Here is a 22771-nt window from a genome sequence, read left to right as displayed (position 1 = left end):
CTACACTACAGCTATAGTCCCCACAGTGAGTCTACACCACAGCTATAGTCCCCGCAGTCGGTCTACACCACAGCTATAGTCCCCACAGTGAGTCTACACTACAGCTATAGTCCCCACATCGGTCTACACCACAGCTATAGTCCCCGCAGTCGGTCACACCACAGCTATAGTCCCCACAGTGAGTCTACACCACAGCTATAGTCCCCGGAGTCGGTCTACACCACAGCTATAGTCCCCACATCGGTCTACACCACAGCTATAGTCCCCACAGTGAGTCTACACCACAGCTATAGTCCCCGCAGTCGGTCTACACCACAGCTATAGTCCCCACAGTGAGTCTACACTACAGCTATAGTCCCCGGAGTCGGTCTACACCACAGCTATAGTCCCCGCAGTCGGTCTACACCACAGCTATAGTCCCCGCAGTCGGTCTACACCACAGCTATAGTCCCCGCAGTCGGTCTACACCACAGCTATAGTCCCCGCAGTCGGTCTACACCACAGCTATAGTCCCCACATCGGTCTACACCACAGCTATAGTCCCCGCAGTCGGTCTACACCACAGCTATAGTCCCCACAGTGAGTCTACACTACAGCTATAGTCCCCGGAGTCGGTCTACACCACAGCTATAGTCCCCGCCGTCGGTCTACACCACAGCTATAGTCCCCACATCGGTCTACACCACAGCTATAGTCCCCGCAGTCGGTCTACACCACAGCTATAGTCCCCACATCGGTCTACACCACAGCTATAGTCCCCGCAGTTGGTCTACACTACAGCTATAGTCCCCACAACGGTCTACACCACAGCTATAGTCCCCACAGTCGGTCTACACCACAGCTATAGTCCCCACATCGATCTACACCACAGCTATAGTCCCCGGAGTCGATCTACACCACAGCTATAGTCCCCACAGTGAGTCTACACTACAGCTATAGTCCCCGCAGTCGGTCTACACCACAGCTACAGTCCCCACAGTCGATCTACACTACAGCTATAGTCCCCGGAGTCGGTCTGCACCACAGCTATAGTCCCCACATCGATCTACACCACAGCTATAGTCCCCGGAGTCGGTCTACACCACAGCTATAGTCCCCACATCGGTCTACACTACAGCTATAGTCCCCGCAGTGGGTCTACACTACAGCTATAGTCCCCACTTAAGTAGGTAAACGTGTGTGTGATAAATAAATAATGTCTTCCCCTCACCTGAGGTATGACGATGTCGGCCAGGGCTCGGGACAGCCTGAACAGCTCCAGTGTGTCCTCTAGGTCCAGCGTGGCGTTGTGCTGCGTGTCGTACTTCACACAGTCGTAGATGTCTGGGATCTTACTGATGTCGTAGCGACCGCTCTTATTCCGGAAGTCCCGCTCCAGCTTGGACCAGCGTTGCAGCATCAGCTCCAGGGTCTCACTGTGGTACAGCTGCAGGTCTGGGAACAGGACTTAGCTTACAGGTACAGCTGCAGGTCTGGGAACGGGACTTAGCTTACAAGTACAGCTGCAGGTCTGGGAACAGGACTTAGCTTACAGGTACAGCTGCAGGTCTGGGAACGGGACTTAGCTTACAGGTACAGCTGCAGGTCTGGGAACAGGACTTAGCTTACAGGTACAGCTGCAGGTCTGGGAACAGGACTTAGCTTACAGGTACAGCTGCAGGTCTGGGAACAGGACTTAGCTTACAGGTACAGCTGCAGGTCTGAGAACAGGACTTAGCTTACAGGTACAGCTGCAGGTCTGGGAACAGGACTTAGCTTACAGGTACAGACCTGCAGATTTGGGGTCCTCCAGCCTCCTGCGGATCTGGGAGGTGAGTCTCTGGATGAGGGCGTAGACCTGGTCACACGTCCTCACAGGGTTCCCTATGGTCTTCATAGAGGTGACCAGGGAGGGGCTGCCTGTAGGGGCCAGCTGCAACACATGGTAACAGTCCCACTTTAATACAGTGGTACTAATAGTGCAGAACGTAATGGAACGGCGTAACGCCAACGTTGGTATCCATAACAACCAGTGATGAAATGCGAGACTCTTATCTGGAGATTGAGAGAGATGTCATGCTCAGTTGATGGCTGTACGGTAAGGAATGAATAGGAAACATTGTTTTTCAACCTCAAGAATACTGAAAGACTTGATGGAATTGTCGATGGAGCCTCCAATCAGTGAAACAGTGTTAATGTGGGTGACCACTTCTCTACTTCAACCCCGCAGGTAAAAATACATTGATGCAGTGTAAAACTTGTAATAATGACACGTCTTAATATCTCAATGATTCTTAGTTGAATGCCTATATGAGACATTATAAGCTCATTCATGGTTATAACAACTCATAAGCGATTACACCTGCACGCAGTGAGTAAAGTGTTATTAACGATTTAACAGGGCTTTCCGGTCTATGTTTTTTTTTCAACCCCGATTGGGTGGTTAGTAGTGGTCTAGGTGAACGGGTCTGCTGACTGTACCTTTTGGTAGTCGGCCTCAGTGAAGTCCTGGTCTTTCTGCATTATCTCATGGAGCCGTACCTTCACCCTCTGCTGGCAGTCGGTCAGAGACTCGCTGTCGCTGTCCAGCATGCCGTTCATGTTGGCACTCTTCACCATCTGCACCAGGATGGGAGTCAGCTCCCCCTCCAGAGCCAGCAGACCCTACACACACACAGTTAAGAGATATACACATATGTTCACACGTACTGTACACAGAAAGGGTTGATATATGCAGGGTTGGAGATATATTGACACTGAACACAAATTAAAGAAACAAGGCTAGTGAGCATACTGTACACACGTATACTGAAACATCTACAGACACACGCACCTTGGCAAAAGCGGCGGCGGTCATCTGAACACGGCCTTCGTCTGATGCGTAGATCTTCAGGTCGTGGCGGTAGGTGCTGTGTAAACGGAGCAGACCACAGCCAGGGAAACCAGCGTAGTCCCCTTCAGAGTCAAACACACAGAGGAAGGAACATCAGCCTTGCAGGACATCACAGACGAAGGCACATCACAGATGGAAGGAACATCAGAGTAGGAAGGAACATCAGAGTAGGAAGGAACATCAGAGTAGGAAGGAACATCACAGACGGAAGGAACATCAGAGTAGGAAGGAACATCAGAGAGGAAGGAACATCAGAGTAGGAAGGAACATCAGAGTAGGAAGGAACATCAGAGTAGGAAGGAACATCAGAGTAGGAAGGAACATCAGAGAGGAAGGAACATCAGAGAGGAAGGAACATCACAGACGGAAGGAACATCAGAGTAGGAAGGAACATCAGAGTAGGAAGGAACATCAGAGTAGGAAGGAACATCAGAGTAGGAAGGAACATCAGAGTAGGAAGGAACATCAGAGTAGGAAGGAACATCAGAGAAGGAAGGAACATCAGAGAGGAAGGAACATCAGAGAGGAAGGAACATCAGAGTAGGAAGGAACATCAGAGAAGGAAGGAACATCAGAGAAGGAAGGAACATCAGAGAGGAAGGAACATCACAGAGGAAGGAACATCAGAGAGGAAGGAACATCAGAGAGGAAGGAACATCACAGAGGAAGGAACATCACAGAGGAAGGAACATCAGAGAGGAAGGAACATCAGAGAGGAAGGAACATCAGAGAGGAAGGAACATCAGAGAGGAAGGAACATCACAGAGGAAGGAACATCAGAGAGGAAGGAACATCAGAGTAGGAAGGAACATCAGAGAAGGAAGGAACATCAGAGTAGGAAGGAACATCAGAGGAAGGAACATCCGGCTTACAGGACATCACAGAGGAAGGTAAAGCACGAAGAAAGAGTACCCAGCTACGCAACGGCATAGACTCTGCAAAAAGTTGATGAGGTAGGTAACAATGGTTAATTGGTTGACTCAAAAAGACGTCAACTGGATTTTTAAAATTTACGCAAGTCAGTTAGGAACAAATTCTTATTTGCAATGACGGCCTACCCCGGCCAACACTAGGCCAATTGTGTGCCGCCCTATGGGACTCCCAATCACGGCCGGATATGATAGAGCCTGGATTCGAACGAGGGACTGCAGTGACGCCTCTTGCACGGTCTTAGACCGCTGCGCCACTCGGGATTCTGTTTGCTTGAAAAGGAAACAGTCCTTCGCATCTCATACCTGGGATGAAATATGGTTCATGGAATGAGGTTGAAATCAAACCACTAAAGACCTCCTGCAGGTTATTTAATAGTCGTCCATAATGAATCCTCCTGCAGGTTATTTAATAGTCGTCCATAATGAATCCTCCTGCAGGTTGTTTAATAGTCGTCCATAATGAATCCTCCTGCAGGTTGTTTAATAGTCGTCCATAATGAATCCTCCTGCAGGTTGTTTAATAGTCGTCCATAATGAATCCTCCTGCAGGTTGTGTAATAGTCGTCCATAATGAATCCTCCTGCAGGTTGTGTAATAGTCGTCGTTAATGAATCCTCCTGCAGGTTGTGTAATAGTCGTCCATAATGAATCCTCCTGCAGGTTGTTTAATAGTCGTCCATAATGAATCCTCCTGCAGGTTGTTTAATAGTCGTCCATAATGAATCCTCCTGCAGGTTGTTTAATAGTCGTCCATAATGAATCCTCCTGCAGGTTGTGTAATAGTCGTCCATAATGAATCCTCCTGCAGGTTGTGTAATAGTCGTCGTTAATGAATCCTCCTGCAGGTTGTGTAATAGTCGTCCATAATGAATCCTCCTGCAGGTTGTTTAATAGTCGTCCATGATGAATCCTCCTGCAGGTTGTTTAATAGTCGTCCATAATGAATCCTCCTGCAGGTTATTTAATAGTCGTCCATGATTAATCCTCCTGCAGGTTGTTTAATAGTCGTCCATAATGAATCCTCCTGCAGGTTGTTTAATAGTCGTCCATAATGAATCCTCCTGCAGGTTGTTTAATAGTCGTCCATAATGAATCCTCCTGCAGGTTGTGTAATAGTCGTCCATGATGAATCCTCCTGCAGGTTGTTTAATAGTCGTCCATAATGAATTCTCCTGCAGGTTGTTTAATAGTCGTCCATAATGAATCCTCCTGCAGGTTGTGTAATAGTCGTCCATAATGAATCCTCCTGCAGGTTGTGTAATAGTCGTCGTTAATGAATCCTCCTGCAGGTTGTGTAATAGTCGTCCATAATGAATCCTCCTGCAGGTTGTTTAATAGTCGTCCATGATGAATCCTCCTGCAGGTTGTTTAATAGTCGTCCATAATGAATCCTCCTGCAGGTTGTGTAATAGTCGTCCATAATGAATCCTCCTGCAGGTTGTTTAATAGTCGTCCATGATGAATCCTCCTGCAGGTTGTTTAATAGTCGTCCATAATGAATCCTCCTGCAGGTTGTTTAATAGTCGTCCATGATGAATCCTCCTGCAGGTTGTTTAATAGTCGTCCATAATGAATCCTCCTGCAGGTTGTGTAATAGTCGTCCATAATGAATCCTCCTGCAGGTTGTGTAATAGTCGTCGTTAATGAATCCTCCTGCAGGTTGTGTAATAGTCGTCCATAATGAATCCTCCTGCAGGTTGTTTAATAGTCGTCCATGATGAATCCTCCTGCAGGTTGTTTAATAGTCGTCCATAATGAATCCTCCTGCAGGTTGTGTAATAGTCGTCCATGATGAATCCTCCTGCAGGTTGTTTAATAGTCGTCCATGATTAATCCTCCTGCAGGTTGTTTAATAGTCGTCCATGATGAATCCTCCTGCAGGTTGTTTAATAGTCGTCCATGATTAATCCTCCTGCAGGTTGTTTAATAGTCGTCCATGATGAATCCTCCTGCAGGTTGTGTAATAGTCGTCCATAATGAATCCTCCTGCAGGTTGTTTAATAGTCGTCCATAATGAATCCTCCTGCAGGTTGTTTAATAGTCGTCCATAATGAATTCTCCCGAGTGGCGCAGCGATCTAAGGCACTACCTCTCAGTGCTAGAGGCGTCGCTATCGACACCCTGGTTTGAATCCAGGCTGTATCACAACTGGCCGTGATTGGGAGACCCATTCTTAATGGACTTGCATAGTTAAACAAAGGATAAATACAATTTAAAAAACTTTTAATTTTTCTCTCTCATAAACTTAAACATTTGTGTACGCCTGTGCAACAAAATTGCACGACTTTTGTTAGAAATTTAGTTGGACTAATGACCATCTTGGCAATACAATGCATCTTCTAAAAATGTCCATATGATTAAGGAAGAGGGAAAAAAGCAGCAGTCAGACGGTTCAGAAATCTTGAGGGTCTGTCTCTTCCACTGAACCTAGAACAAGCGCCTCAATCACACCCTGTATGTTACAATGCAGTTGCAACGTGACGTCATGGTTGAGTGTCTTTGGTGGTGGTGGTGGTGGGAGGGGGGGGGGTTACAGTGTAAAATGTCAAACACAAAGAAAAGGTGTGTCCACCAAGAGGACTGAGAGCTCCTCAAGCACATGGTCAACACAAGAAGACGCTTGGGGCGGCAGGGTAGCCTAGTGGTTAGAGCGTTGTACTAGTAACCTGAAGGTTGCGAGTTCAAACCCCTGAGCTGACAAGGTACAAATCTGTCGTTCTGCCCCTGAACAGGCAGTTAACCCACTGTTCCCAGGCCGTCATTGAAAATAAAAATGTGTTCTTAACTGACTTGCCTGGTTAAATAAAGGTTAAATAAAAAAATAAAAATAAAAAAAAGATGTGATTTCCCTTCAGCAATGAGAAGGGCTGAAGTGACGTTGGAACGAATCCCAACTTTAGAGCCGCATTCCTAATTTGAGCTCGTACAAAAAAATATCCCATTAACCTCAACGCATGATTTACTAAAAAGGGAGTTATGATTTGGGCCAATATGTCCCAAGTTCTCCCTGACCATGTGACCTCATGAAGACAAACCCAGGGCTCTAGAAAAGTGTTACTGTATGTATGGACAGGCAGGGAAGTTTTCTTATCAAACACTGTACAGCATTATCTACATGTAGTTCAACTGAAACCAGGGCTGCTTTTAATGTCAAATCATTTGTGAATGATTTGTGAATAGGTGAATAGGTAGTATATAGTGTTGAGGTGAGGAGTGTAGAGGTAGTATATAGTGTAGAGGTAGTATATAGTGTTGAGGTAGTATATAGTGTAGAGGTAGTATATAGTGTAGAGGTGAGGAGTGTAGAGGTAGTATATAGTGTTGAGGTAGTATATAGAGTAGAGGTAGTATATAGTGTAGAGGTAGTATATAGTGTAGAGGTAGTATATAGTGTAGAGGTAGTATATAGTGTAGAGGTGAGGAGTGTAGAGGTAGTATATAGTGTAGAGGTAGTATATAGTGTAGATGTAGTATACAGTGTAGAGGTAGTGCAGAGGTAGTATATAGTGTAGAGGTAGTATATAGTGTAGAGGTAGTATATAGTGTAGATATAGTGTAGAGGTAGTATATAGTGTAGAGGTAGTATATAGTGTAGAGGTAGTATATAGTGCAGAGGTAGTATATAGTGTAGATGTAGTATATAGTGTAGATATAGTGTAGATATAGTGTAGTGGTAGTATATAGTGTAGAGGTAGTATATAGTGTAGATATAGTGTAGAGGTAGTATATAGTGTAGAGGTAGTATATAGTGTAGATGTAGTATATAGTGTAGATATAGTGTAGTGGTAGTATATAGTGTAGAGGTAGTATATAGTGTAGATATAGTGTAGAGGTAGTATATAGTGTAGATGTAGTATATTGTGTAGAGGTAGTATATAGTGTAGATATAGTGTAGAGGTAGTATATAGTGTAGATATAGTGTAGAGGTAGTATATAGTGTAGATATAGTGTAGAGGTAGTATATAGTGTAGAGGTAGTATATAGTGTAGAGGTGAGGAGTGTAGAGGTAGTATATAGTGTAGAGGTAGTATATAGTGTAGAGGTAGTATATAGTGTAGAGGTAGTATATAGTGTAGTGGTAGTATATAGTGTAGAGGTAGTATATAGTGTAGATATAGTGTAGAGGTAGTATATAGTGTAGAGGTAGTATATAGTGTAGATATAGTGTAGAGGTAGTATATAGTGTAGATATAGTGTAGAGGTAGTATATAGTGTAGAGGTAGTATATAGTGTAGAGGTAGTATATAGTGTAGAGGTAGTATATAGTGTAGAGGTAGTATATAGTGTAGAGGTGAGGAGTGTAGAGGTAGTATATAGTGTAGAGGTAGTATATAGTGTAGAGGTAGTGTAGAGGTAGTATATAGTGTAGAGGTAGTATATAGTGTAGAGGTAGTATATAGTGTAGAGGTAGTATATAGTGTAGAGGTAGTATATAGTGTAGAGGTAGTATATAGTGTAGAGGTAGTATATAGTGTAGAGGTAGTATAGTGTAGAGGTAGTATATAGTGTAGAGGTAGTATATAGTGTAGATATAGTGTAGAGGTAGTATATAGTGTAGAGGTAGTGTAGAGGTAGTATATAGTGTAGATGTAGTATAGTGTAGAGGTAGTATATAGTGTAGATGTAGTATAGTGTAGATGTAGTATATAGTGTAGATGTAGTATAGTGTAGAAGTAGTATATAATGTAGAGGTGAGGAGTTTAACCAGAGGTAGTAGGAGTGTCCAGTTGTAGAGTGCCGTACCTTGTCCTCCAGGGTACATGCAGCGAAAGGCCCTGCCCAGCTCCTCAGCCTGTACCCTGCCTGCCGGGGTCAGCTCCCCGCCCCACTTCAACACCAGCAGCAGAGACGGACCCTCCGTTGGACACTCTGAACACACACAAAAACAACTGCATTCGTTCCTTCAGCCCAAGAATGTGCATGTTAAACATACAGTTGAAGTCGGAAGTTTACATTCACTTAGGTTGGAGTCATTAAAACTTGTTTTTCAACCACTCCACAAATTTCTTGTTAACAAACTATAGTTTTGTCAAGTTGGTTAGGACATCTACTTTGTGCATGACACAAGTCATTTTTCCATCAATTGCTTACAGACATGTTATTTCACTGTATCACAATTCCAGTGGGTCAGAAGTTTACATACACTAAGTTGACTGTGCCTTTATACAGATTGGAATATTCCAGAAAATGATGTCATGGATTTAGAAGCTTCTGATAGGCTAAATGACATAATTTGAGTCAATTGGAGGTGTACCTGTGGATGTATTTCAAGGTGTACCTTCAAACTCAGTGCCTCTTTGCTTGACATCATGGGAAAATCTAAATAAATCAGCCAAGACCTCAGAAAAAAACATTGTAGACCTCCACAAGTCTGGTTCATCCTTGGGAGCAATTTCCAAAATGCCTGAAGGTACCACATTCATCTGTACAAACACCATGGGACCACGCAGCCGTCATACCGCCCAGGAAGGAGACGCGTTCTGTCTCCTAGAGATGAACGTACTTTGGTGCAGAAAGTACAAATCAAATCGCAGAACAACAGCAAAGGACCTTGTGAAGATGCTGGAGGAAACAGGTACAAAAGTATCTATATCCACAGTTAAACGAGTCCTATATCGACATAACCTGAAAGGCCGCTCACCAAGGAAGAAGCCACTGCCATAAAAAAGCCAGACTACGGTTTGCAACTGCACATAGGGAAAGATCGTACTTTTTGGAGAAATGTCCTCTGGTTTGATAAAACAAAAATAGAACATGAAGCATGGGGGTGGCAGCATCATGATGTGGGGGTGCTGTGCTGCACGAGGGACTGGTGCACTTCACAAAATAGATGGTGTCATGAGGGAGGAAAATTATGTGGATATATTGAAGCAACATCTCAAGACATCAGTCAGGAAGTTAAAGCTTGGTCACAAATGGTCTTCCAAATGGACAATGACCCCAAGAATACTTCCAAAGTTGTGGCAAAATGGCTTAAGGACAACAATGTAAATAAAATCAAATTTTATTTGTTACATACACATGGTTAGCAGATGTTAATGCGAGTGTAGCGAAATGCTTGTGCTTCTAGTTCCGACAATGCAGTAATAACCAACAAGTAATCTAACTAACAATTCCTAAACTACTGTCTTATACACAGTGTAAGGGGATAAATAATATGTACATAAGGATATATGAATGAGTGATGGTACAGAGCAGCATAGGCAAGATACAGTAGATGGTATCGAGTACAGTATATACATATGAGATGAGTATGTAAACAAAGTGGCATAGTTAAAGTGGCTAGTGATACATGTATTACATAAGGATGCAGTCGATGATATAGAGTACAGTATATACGTATGCATATGAGATGAATAATGTAGGGTAAGTAACATTATATAAGGTAGCATTGTTTAAAGTGGATAGTGATATATTTACATCATTTCCCATCAATTCCCATTATTAAAGTGGCTGGAGTTGAGTCAGTGTCAGTGTGTTGGCAGCAGCCACTCAATGTTAGTGGTGGCTGTTTAACAGTCTGATGGCCTTGAGATAGAAGCTGTTTTTCAGTCTCTCGGTCCCAGCTTTGATGCACCTGTACTGACCTCGCCTTCTGGATGATAGCGGGGTGAACAGGCAGTGGCTCGGGTGGTTGATGTCCTTGATGATCTTTATGGCCTTCCTGTAACATCGGGTGGTGTAGGTGTCCTGGAGGGCAGGTAGTTTGCCCCCGGTGATGCGTTGTGCAGACCTCACTACCCTCTGGAGAGCCTTACGATTGAGGGCGGAGCAGTTGCCGTACCAGGCGGTGATACAGCCCGCCAGGATGCTCTCGATTGTGCATCTGTAGAAGTTTGTGAGTGCTTTTGGTGACAAGCCGAATTTCTTCAGCCTCCTGAGGTTGAAGAGGCGCTGCTGCGCCTTCTTCACGATGCTGTCTGTGTGAGGGGACCAATTCAGTTTGTCTGTGATGTGTATGCCGAGGAACTTAAAACTTGCTACTCTCTCCACTACTGTTCCATCGATGTGGATAGGGGGGTGTTCCCTCTGCTGTTTCCTGAAGTCCACAATCATCTCCTTAGTTTTGTTGACGTTGAGTGTGAGGTTATTTTCTCTGACACCACACTCCGAGGGCCCTCACCTCCTCCCTGTAGGCCGTCTCGTCGTTGTTGGTAATCAAGCCTACCACTGTTGTGTCGTCCGCAATCTTGATGATTGAGTTGGAGGCGTGCGTGGCCACGCAGTCGTGGGTGAACAGAGAGTACAGGAGAGGGCTCAGAACGCACCCTTGTGGGGCCCCAGTGTTGAGGATCAGCGGGGAGGAGATGTTGTTACCTACCCTCACCACCTGGGGGCGGCCCGTCAGGAAGTCCAGTACCCAGTTGCACAGGGCGGGGTCGAGACCCAGGGTCTCGAGCTTGATGACGAGCTTGGAGGGTACTGTGGTGTTGAATGCCGAGCTGTAGTCGATGAACAACATTCTCACATAGGTATTCCTCTTGTCCAGATGGGTTAGGGCAGTGTGCAGTGTGGTTGAGATTGCATCGTCTGTGGACCTATTTGAGCGGTAAGCAAATTGGAGTGGGTCTAGGGTGTCAGGTAGGGTGGAGGTGATATGGTCCTTGACTAGTCTCTCAAAGCACTTCATGATGACGGAAGTGAGTGCTACGGGGCGGTAGTCGTTTAGCTCAGTTACCTTAGCTTTCTTGGGAACAGGAACAATGGTGGCCCTCTTGAAGCATGTGGGAACAGCAGACTGGTATAGGAATTGATTGAATATGTCCGTAAACACACCAGCCAGCTGGTCTGCGCATGCTCTGAGGGCGCGGCTGGGGATGCCGTCTGGGCCTTTAGCCTTGCGAGGGTTAACACGTTTAAATGTTTTACTCACCTCGGCTGCAGTGAAGGAGAGACCGCATTTTTCCGTTGCAGGCAGTGTAGGTGGCACTGTATTGTCCTCAAAGCGGGCAAAACAGTTATTTAGTCTGCCTGGGAGCAAGACATCCTGGTCCGTGACTGGGCTGGATTTCTTCCTGTAGTCCGTGATTGACTGTAGACCCTGCCACATGCCTCTTGTGTCTGAGCCGTTGAATTGGGATTCTACTTTGTCTCTGTACTGACGCTTAGCTTGTTTGATAGCCTTACGGAGGGAATAGCTGCATTGTTTTTATTCAGTCATGTTACCAGACACCTTGCCCTGATTGAAAGCAGTGGTTCGTGCTTTCAGTTTCACGCGAATGCAGCCATCAATCCAAGGTTTCTGGTTAGGGAATGTTTTAATTGTTGCTATGGGAACGACATCTTCAACGCAAGTTCTAATGAACTCGCACACCGAATCAGCGTATTCATCAATGTTGTTATTTGACGCAGTACGAAACATGTCCCAGTCCACGTGGTGGAAGCAGTCTTGGGGAGTGTGGAGTCAGCTTGGTCGGACCAGCGTTGGACAGACCTCAGCGTGGGAGCTTCTTTTTTTAACTTTTGTCTGTAGGCAGGTATCAGCAAAATGGAGTCGTGGTCAGCTTTTCCGAAAGGGGGGCGGGGCAGGGCCTTATATGCATCGCGGAAGTTAGAGTAACAGTGATCCAAGGTTTTTCCGCCCCTGGTTGCGCAATCGATATGCTGATAAAATTTAGGGAGTCTTGTTTTCAGATTAGCCTTGTTAAAATCCCCAACAACAATGAGTGCAGCCTCCGGATAAATGGTTTCCAGTTTGCAAAGAGTTAAATAAAGTTCGTTCAGAGCCATCGATGTGTCTGCTTGGGGGGGATATATACGGCTGTGATTATAATCGAAGAGAATTCTCTTGGTAGATAATGTGGTCTATATTTGATTGTGAGGAATTCTAAATCAGGTGAACAGAAGGATTTGAGTTCCTGTATGTTTCTTTCATCGCGCCATGCCTCGTTAGCCATAAGGCATACACCCCCACCCCTCTTCTTACCAGAAAGGTGTTTGTTTCTGTCAGCGCGATGCGTGGAGAAGCCCGTTGGCTGCACCGCTTCGGATAGCGTCTCTCCAGTGAGCCATGTTTCCGTGAAGCACAGAACGTTACAGTCTCTGATGTCCCTCTGGAATGCTACCCTTGCTCGGATTTCATCAACCTTGTTGTCAAGAGACTGGACATTGGCAAGAAGAATGCTAGGAAGTGGGGCACGATGTGCCCGTCTCCGTAGTCTGACCAGAATACCGCCACATTTCCCTCTTTTTCGTAGTCGTTTTTTTGGGTCGCTGCATGCGATCCATTCCGTTGTCCTGTTTGTAAGGCAGAACACAGGATCCGCGTCGCGAAAAACATATTCTTGGTCGTACTGATGGTGAGTTGACGCTGATCTTATATACAGTAGTTCTTCTCGACTGTATGTAATGAAACCTTAGATGACCTGGGGTACTAATGTAAGAAATAACACGTAAAAAAAACAAAAAACTGCATAGTTTCCTAGGAACGCGAAGCGAGGCGGCCATCAAGGTATTGGAGTGGCCACCACAAAGCCCTGACCTCAATCCCATAAAAAATGTGTAGGTAAAACTGAAAAAGTGTGTGCGAGCAAGAAGGCCTACAAACCTGACTCAGTTACACCAGCTCTGTCAGGAGAAATGGGCCAACATTCACCCAACTTATTGTGGGAAGCTTGTGGAAGGCAACCCAAAGCATGACACAAGTTAAACAATTTAAAGGCAATGCTACCAAATATGAATTGAGTGTAAACTTCTGACCCACTGGGAATGTGATTAAAGAAATAAAAGCTGAAATAAATAATTATCTCTACTATTATTCTGACATTTCACATTCTTAAAATAAAGTGGTGATCCTAACGGACCTAAGACAGGGAATTTTTACTAGGATTAAATGTCAGGAATTGTGAAAAACAGTTTAAGTGCATTTGGCCAAGGTGTATGGAAATTTCAGACTTAAACTGTATGTGTAAGAAGTTAATCATGAACATGAGCAGAGATGGTGTATGCCTGTGACTCCTCCTCCCTACCTTCTTCCTCACTGGAGGCTTTGGGCTGTCCGTTGGGCAGGTAGGTGAGCTGCACCTTCCTGTTGATGCCTGAGAAATGGCCGTACCTGGAAGAGACACGCACACAGGGGGCAGGTATCCAACCTTAATGAAGAACAGTCAATAATATACAGGTATCCACCCTTAATGAAGATCAGTCCTCATTATACAGGTATCCAACCTTAATGAAGAACAGTCCTCATTATACAGGTATCCACCCTTAATGAAGAACAGTCAATAATATACAGGTATCCACCCTTAATGAAGATCAGTCCTCATTATACAGGTATCCACCCTTAATGAAGAACAGTCCTCATTATACAGGTATCCACCCTTAATGAAGAACAGTCCTCATTATACAGGTATCCACCCTTAATGAAGATCAGTCCTCATTATACAGGTATCCACCCTTAATGAAGTTCAGTCCTCATTATACAGGTATCCACCCTTAATGAAGAACAGTCCTCATTATACAGGTATCCACCCTTAATGAAGAACAGTCAATATTATACAGTTACAGTACACACTCCTTCAGACATGTGACAAGAGTTTAGCATTGAGCTCAACTCCAATCGAACTCTGTCAATTTAGGAAGTACATTTTAAATCTCCTTTTTTTTTAAATAACACTTTTCTTGAACTGAAATCAATTAATTACTGGATGGAATTGGCCATTTTTAAGTGGAACTGATTCAGACCCTGTCTGACACAACATTTAATTTCAGAACCATAGTTCAGAGCTTCAAATGCTAGCGAGCAAGTGCTCAGTCAGTCAGGCTAGGCTAAACTAGCTAAGTAGCTGCCTGGTTTCTGGAAACATGTTTTGGGTGGTTGGGTAAGACCTTTGGAAGCCTGAGGTCACTGTGTTACTGGTAATGTGCCATACCAGCGCTGTCCTTCAGGATGTGACCGGCTTTTGGTAAAAGTGCATAACACCCCTCCCACCTAGCTCTACCTCCCCTGTGGTTTGAGATATATTGATGTGACAGTGATGTGACAGTGATAGGCTACCTACTGCTGTTCAATGCTCCGGCATATAATAATAATTTAGCATATCCGTCACTAATGTAAAACATTCCTCTATTAGAAAAGAGTGTCCTTGGGACAAGCATCTGGTTTGACAACGTACAGAACAAACACATGACAGCCCCGTGAAAATGGGTTTGATAGGCGATACAGCTTGTGTTTTACAACCGATCCTGGATTTCCCGTTCCCGCACTCTTCCAGATCAATAACCTTCACAGATCAATAACCCTCACAGATCAATAACCTTCACAGATCAATAACCTGTCTGTTTGATCCTTGGTTATTGGCAAAGAGGTGCCATTTGCATTGAATTGTGGTTAATATGCAATCCCATACCATTATCAACAAGTTTAACCAGGAAGACTACATACAGTACACAGAGAATGAGAAGAGTGAGAGGACGAAGGTGTAGTGAGATTAGAGAGGACGAAGGTGTAGTGAGATTAACTTTCAGAACGACATGCATCGCAGACAAACACAGCACTCGTTCAAAAACGCACACGGATGTGGCTAGCGGTCCCTGATTCTAATGGTCAGTATAAAATCCCTCGTTATGAATGGAGGTTAAAGGCAGTGGTGGTTACAGAGCGAGGAGGAGTGAACCGGGGGAGGGGGAGGAGTGAACTGGGGGAGGGGTGGGGGTGAGTGAACCGTGGGAGGGGTGAGGAGTGAACCGGGGGAGGGGTGAGGAGTGAACTGGGGGAGGGGTGGGGGTGAGTGAACCGTGGGAGGGGTGAGGAGTGAACCGGGGGAGGGGTGAGGAGTGAACCGGGGGAGTGTGGGGGGGTATACCGAGTGTCATTCAAGCTGGACTTCCTTTGGAAAGAGGAGGAGAGAGAGAGAAAGGAGGGAGGAAAAGAGAATTAGAGACACAAGGAGGATGGGGATTGTCCACAAAGTGAAAGCTGCTAGGCTTGGTGTGTTTCAGGAATACAGGGACGAGGCGAATTCAATATGTGTGGAGCAATGGACAACAGACACAGCAATGACACGGAGGAGGTTTCTACACTGGACTACAGACACAGCAATGACACAGAGGAGGTTTCTACACTGGACTAGAGACACAGCAACACGGAGGAGGTTTCTACACCAAGCATCACATATAGAAGAGCAGATCACTACTTGATGCATGGATGAAATGATGGACAGATTAGAGCGTGACGTGTGCGTGTGTACTAGGATACCAGATTTTCCATGGCAACAAAATACAAAATACAAAAACGAAGCAGACTTTGTTCCTAGTCAACATTAGGACTGTTTTCCATAAGAAATTAAGTCTACTACATGTTTTGTTTCCTTGCCAAAATATTTCTGAGTATCGCAATACTGGTCACGTGATTGGTCAACCCTGGTGTGAGTGTGTGTGGCGTGCCCATAAGCGTCTCTCACATCTCTAGGACCGTCTTGAGCTGCTCCAGTTTACCCTTCTTCTCCTCGATCTCACAGTCTGTGTGCTGTCCCAACTCAGCCAGTAGGAGCCGGGCAATGTCCAGCACTTCCTACACAAAACACACACAACAGTCAATCGAACTGTCTCCGGATTACATCTTCAAACTAAAGGGCAACCATGGCATCGGTGACAGAGCGGGAGAAGTGTCCATCCATGTTTATGGGTAAGATAGTCTAGCTAGCTATATTTTCAGATATTACACGTTTCTAATTTTGTCAGAAAGACGTTTTCATTTCAAGTTAAAAAGTGTACTGTTAGCTAGCTAGCTAACGTTAGCTGACTGCCTCGCTAGGTAACATTTACATTTAAGTCATTTAGCAGACGCTCTTATCCAGAGCGACTTACAAATTGGTGAATTCACCTTCTGACATCCAGTGGAACAGCCACTTTACAATAGTGCATCTAAATCATTACGTGTATGATCTGTGTAGTAATATTATTCGTATCTCAGAGCCATTTGCATTGCTAGTTATAGCCTAACGTAAGCTAGCTAACATTGAACCTGGTTAGCTACCTGCAGATTCATGCAGGGTAGTAACGTTATGAGTTAGGATTATGGTCTGCTAGCTACATGTCTAAACAAAAAGACTCCACTATGCAAGTAACCATTTCAATAGAAAGTTAATTTGTTGATAGACGTAGATGGTAAATTCGCTCTGGCTATCTTCTCTGATTTCAGAGCCCTCTTGTCTGAGTGTACCAAAGCGCAGAATAACTGACAATTTTATGAACGCTCAACACCCGTTGAATGTGTCAGTAAACGTTGGCAAAAAAAAGCTTAATTAAAAATGTTGCCAGCAGCACAGTTGCAGTCATCAACACTCTGGATAATATTAAAAAAAGCCAAACCAACTCTGCTAGGCCGAGTAAAATGGTAAGAGTGAGCTGAACTTTCATTTGTATCTGGAAGTAGCTAGCAAGCTAGCCAACTTTAGTCAGTTAGCTTGGGTGCTTGACTGCTGTTGTTAGGTCAGAATGCTCGGATCAACCCTACTCCTCGGCAATAGCATCCAGTGTGCGCTCTGAACGCTCCAAGAGCGAAACGCTCTGAACTTACGAACAGATAATCTGACAACGCTCTGAGTTTACGAACACCAGTTAAGGTCGCTGTACTGCAGCGCCAGCTGTTCCCCCAGAGACTCTGGGTTCGCGCCCAGGCTCTGTCGTAACCGGCCGCAACTGGGAGGTCTGTGGGGTGACGCGCAATTGGCCTAGCGTCGTCCGGGTTAGGGAGGGTTTGGCCGGTAGGGATATCCTTGTCTCATCGGGCACCAGCGACTCCTGTGGCGGGCCGGGCGCAGTGCACGCTAACCAACTTTCGTCTCTCCCGAAGCCCGATGGGAGTTGTAGCGATGAGACAAGATAGTAGCTACTAACAATTGGATACCACGAAATTGGGGAGGAAAAGGGGTAAAAATAAAATAAAACATGTAAAAAAGTTTAAAAAAATAATTAAATAAAAAATAAAATAAAGAGTTTACGAACACCAAGAGAGCTCCAGATTGAATTTACCAACACACCCATAGTATAAGCCATCCTTTATTATTGAAATCTTAGGTTGTTTAGTACATAACCTCACATGTGAATCCTTAAAGGGATGGGTGGGGCTTGAGGGAGTGAACGATGCTGAATGGGTGTAGACAAAGAGCTCTCCAGTAGGTACCAAAACATTCAAGGGCTATTTTCTCAAATGTGAGGTTACAAGTTTATCAACTTTCAAAGCAGAATTACTTTCCTATTGTTCCTCAACTGTAGTGTATGATATGTATGATATGTAGTGTATGTATGTAGTGTATGATATACCATTTGAGTCTCTACTTTTATCCAATGTAAAATACACAATTTCAAATTTTTCAAACATTGAATCAAGCCGGTCGGTCACATATGGGCAATAATTAACTATATTTTTCGACATTAGACTTAGTACTGTAGTTTGGATGTAGTGAACTACTTTTTCAAAATAACTTATGTAAACAAACTGTATTTTTCTTAAGGGTAGCTTAACTTCTTCCAGTGTGAAGTCATTGGTAGCTTGGTGAACTATATTTTCAGAGTAGCTTCCCCAACACCACAAATAGGCCTCCGCTCAACAGGGGGTTTCTGTGTTATGGGAAAAGAAGATATACTTGGACTGACCTGTAGCTGTTTGGGTTTCTTCAACTTCAGTTTCCCTGACTTGTAGCCTCCATACTTTTCAAACAGCGCAAAGAATCTAAAAACAACAGATTCAACACTGAAATGCAACAGGACTGGGGAAGGTGAATTACAAGTTGTATTTGTTATATGGACAAACAGAAAATTAAGTCATTCATTTTGTCAGCGTGTAAAATTTTGCCCACTGTGAATGGGGAGAGGGGGTATTTGAGGTATCTAGACTCACAGAGGGGGTATTTGAGGTATCTAGACTCACAGAGGGGGTATTTGAGGTATCTAGACTCACAGAGGGGGTATTTGAAGTATCTAGACTCACAGAGGGGGTATTTGAAGTATCTAGACTCACAGAGGGGGTATTTGAAGTATCTAGACTCACAGAGGGGGTATTTGAGGTATCTAGACTCACAGAGGGGGTATTTGAAGTATCTAGACTCACAGATGGGGTATTTGAGGTATCTAGACTCACAGAGGGGGTATTTGAGGTATCTAGACTCACAGAGGGGGTTTTTAAGATATCTAGACCAACAAAGGGGGTATTTGAGGTATATAAATTTAGAGGGGGAGTAGATAGACTCACAGAGGGTGTCGGACTTCCATCTTCATCTTCTGTTTGGGGGTGCGGTCTCCGTGGCGGATGATGGCGATGACACAGCGCAGCTCCATCCTGTGGGATAGGTGACATTATGGAGTTGTTTACTGTACTCATCCTTTGTTATTGAGAATCTCAATAGGCTTGAGGGCTGGAAAACCAATAGGCTAAAAGGACATGTAAATATACACCGGGTATCAAACTAGGTCATTTATGTGACTCAGGACTGTGTTCAGTCCAATGAGATGAAGCCTAGATGTTAGCTGTGGGAGCTCGAGAGAGAGGTTAAATCACCATGTGAGTATAGTTCACTAAACAACCTCAGACTACCTCTAGAAGAGATGAGCAAGGAAGAGGCAGGGGGACAGGAAGAAGAGGAGAAAGAAGCAGAAGGATGAGAGGAGAAATAAAAAAAAAGGAAGAGGAGAGAAAGAGGAGAGGGGTACTCACATGGTTCCTGAGGTGGTGGGGACTATGGGTATGTCCTCAGCCTCCAGGGGGATGGACCAAGGGATGTGGAACTGAGGGGCCAGCTCTCGCATCACCATGTTCCTGTGTGGGGGGGGGGGGGAAACAACTAATAGTGTGAGCTATAGCAGTGTTTGGATTCTCGCTAGTTCAAGGAATGAGTTGTGAATAAAACACACTTTTACTTTGCCAACGTACATTATGGCTCTAGTTACCCAGCTGTCCCCTGGGTGTCAACGTACAGTATGGCTCTAGTTACCCAGCTGTCCCCTGGGTGTCAACGTACAGTAAGGCTCTAGTTACCCAGCTGTCCCCTGGATGTTAACGTACATTATGGCTCTAGTTACCCAGCTGTCCCCTGGATGTTAACGTACATTATGGCTCTAGTTACCCAGCTGTCCCCTGGGTAGCAACGTGGAAATCAGGGGGCTAAACCAGGGACTGCAGTTGGAAATTAGTCGTCTGGCTAAAACTGGCACTTTCATAGTAATGTTGATTCAAGTGCACACTGTCCCTGTAAAACTTCACTAAAGTAAAGGAACAGAGAGGTAAGGATGAGCGCTAGTTGAACCTTCAGCATGGCAGCATGCCTCACCTACCCCAAGACCTTGGCACAGTCGTCATAGTACTTCATGGAGTTCTTCACGAAGCTGAAGCCGTTGACGTCGCAGACGAAGGAGTGGCCGTTTGCTCTCAGGAGGTCGAAGCCACACACAGTTTGCTGGGATAGAAAGGGAGTGTCGCAGTCAGACATTGAAAATGAATGTAGCCAATCAAGTGGAGTGCATCCCAGTAGTCTAAAGAGGGTTCCTCCCTTCATTCATCGGCACTTACCTGAAAAAACACGACAGATGCTTTTACCAAACGCAGCTCTTGCAGATGAAGGAGATAAGACGAGGTTGAAGAGAGGAAGCCTCTTCAGACTATTGGGATGCACCGCGAGTTTAAGATGGCTTCAGATTGATCGGGTGAGATGACACTCACACAAACAGCGAGTGGTCTGATTGGTTGAAAAGCCTCACCTTGAAGGCCAGGCAGACCTTGCGGGCCACCAGTTTCTCCATGGCGGAGAGCATGACAGGGTAGCGGATCTCTTTCCCCTCGCTGTCCCTCTCCACCTTACCGTCCAGGGCTGGGGACTTCCTGGCCTCAGCATGGGCATAGTCAGGGCCCACTGTGTACACCTGACATCATATCATAGTCAGGGCCCACTGTGTACACCAGACATCATATCATAGTCAGGGCCCACTGTCTTCACCTGACATCATATCATAGACACATCGTCAGGGCCCACTGTGTTCACCTGACATCATATCATAGTCAGGGCCCACTGTGTTCACCTGACATCATATCATCGTCTGGGCCCACTGTGTACACCTGACATCATATCATAGACACATCGTCTGGGCCCACTGTGTTCACCTGACATCATATCATAGACACATCGTCAGGGCCCACTGTGTACACCTGACATCATATCATAGTCAGGGCCCACTGTGTTCACCTGACATCATATCATAGTCAGGGCCCACTGTGTTCTCCTGACATCATATCATAGTCAGGGCCCACTGTCTTCACCTGACATCATATCATAGTCAGGGCCCACTGTGTACACCTGACATCATATCATAGTCAGGGCCCACTGTGTTCACCTGACATCATATCATAGAAACATCGTCTGGGCCCACTGTGTACACCTGACATCATATCATAGACACATCGTCAGGGCCCACTGTGTTCACCTGACATCATATCATAGACACATCGTCTGGGCCCACTGTGTACACCTATTATCATATCATAGACACATCGTCAGGGCCCACTGTGTTCACCTGACATCATATCATAGACACATCGTCAGGGCCCACTGTGTACACCTGACATCATATCATAGTCAGGGCCCACTGTGTTCACCTGACATCATAGACACATAGTCAGGGCACACTGTGTTCACCTGAAATCATATCATCGTCAGGGCCCACTGTGTACACCTGACATAATATCAGAGTCAGGGCCCACTGTGTACACCTGACATAATATCAGAGTCAGGGCCCACTGTGTTCACCTGACATCATATCATAGTCAGCGCCCACTGTGTTCACCTGACATCATATCATAGACACATCGTCAGGGCCCACTGTGTTCACCTGACATCATATCATCGTCAGGGCCCACTGTGTTCACCTGACATCATATCATCGTCAGGGCCCACTGTGTACACCTGACATCATATCATCGTCAGGGCCCACTGTGTACACCTGACATCATATTGTCAGGGCCCACTGTGTTCACCTGACATCATATCATAGACACATCGTCAGGGCCCACGGTGTTCACCTGACATCATATCATTGTCAGGGCCCACTGTGTTCACCTGACATCATATCATAGACACATCGTCAGGGCCCACGGTGTTCACCTGAAATCATATCATCGTCTGGGCCCACTGTGTACACCTGACATCATATCATAGTCAGGGCCCACTGTGTTCACCTGACATCATATCATAGTCAGGGCCCACTGTGTTCACCTGACATCATATCATCGTCAGGGCCCACTGTGTTCACCTGACATCATATCATCGTCAGGGCCCACTGTGTTCACCTGACATCATATCATCGTCAGGGCCCACTGTGTTCACCTGACATCATATCATCGTCAGGGCCCACTGTGTTCACCTGACATCATATCATCGTCAGGGCCCACTGTGTTCACCTGACATCATATCATCGTCAGGGCCCACTGTGTTCACCTGACATCATATCATCGTCAGGGCCCACTGTGTTCACCTGACATCATATCATAGACACATAGTCAGGGCCCACTGTGTTCACCTGACATCATATCATCGTCAGGGCCCACTGTGTTCACCTGACATCATATCATCGTCAGAGCCCACTGTGTTCACCTGACATCATATCATCGTCAGGGCCCACTGTGTTCACCTGACATCATATCATCGTCAGGGCCCACTGTGTTCACCTGACATCATATCATCGTCAGGGCCCACTGTGTTCACCTGACATAATTTCATAGTCAGGGCCCACTGTGTTCATCTGACATCATATCATAGACACATCGTCAGGGCCACAGTAGTGTCACAATACAGTGACATATGGGGATATTATTTGGGATGATATATCATATCGTTTTGGCAATATTATTTTTGCACTAGTTGGGTGTACCTGCATGTTAATTTCCATGACTGATCAATACTTGTTTTCCCATGGCATCTATCGTGTCCCTCTGCAGCAGACATAAGGTGAGCAATATGTTTAGTTGTTTTTATTAAAT

General features: G+C 45.2%; 1 protein-coding gene across 1 annotated transcript in view; it reads right to left on the bottom strand.

The window, feature by feature from the left end:
* Window positions 1-22771, bottom strand: part of LOC135556909 (inositol hexakisphosphate and diphosphoinositol-pentakisphosphate kinase 2-like) — a 76542-nt gene that overhangs the window by 32402 nt on the left and 21369 nt on the right. The window contains exons 8-19 of the mRNA XM_064990316.1: window positions 20500-20661; window positions 20077-20198; window positions 19460-19561; window positions 18998-19084; window positions 18403-18478; window positions 16206-16315; window positions 13773-13858; window positions 8548-8673; window positions 2813-2934; window positions 2461-2643; window positions 1771-1912; window positions 1211-1434 (exon numbers count right to left, since the gene is read on the bottom strand). Coding sequence (XP_064846388.1) covers window positions 1211-1434; window positions 1771-1912; window positions 2461-2643; window positions 2813-2934; window positions 8548-8673; window positions 13773-13858; window positions 16206-16315; window positions 18403-18478; window positions 18998-19084; window positions 19460-19561; window positions 20077-20198; window positions 20500-20661 — 1542 coding nt within the window. The remainder of the gene's footprint in view (window positions 1-1210; window positions 1435-1770; window positions 1913-2460; window positions 2644-2812; window positions 2935-8547; window positions 8674-13772; window positions 13859-16205; window positions 16316-18402; window positions 18479-18997; window positions 19085-19459; window positions 19562-20076; window positions 20199-20499; window positions 20662-22771) is intronic.

Source organism: Oncorhynchus masou, chromosome 15 (genome assembly GCF_036934945.1).
Source record: "Oncorhynchus masou masou isolate Uvic2021 chromosome 15, UVic_Omas_1.1, whole genome shotgun sequence".
NCBI lineage: Eukaryota > Metazoa > Chordata > Actinopteri > Salmoniformes > Salmonidae > Oncorhynchus > Oncorhynchus masou.
The sequence above is the reverse complement of the archived record's forward strand: the minus strand, read 5'-3'. Positions and strand labels throughout refer to the sequence as shown.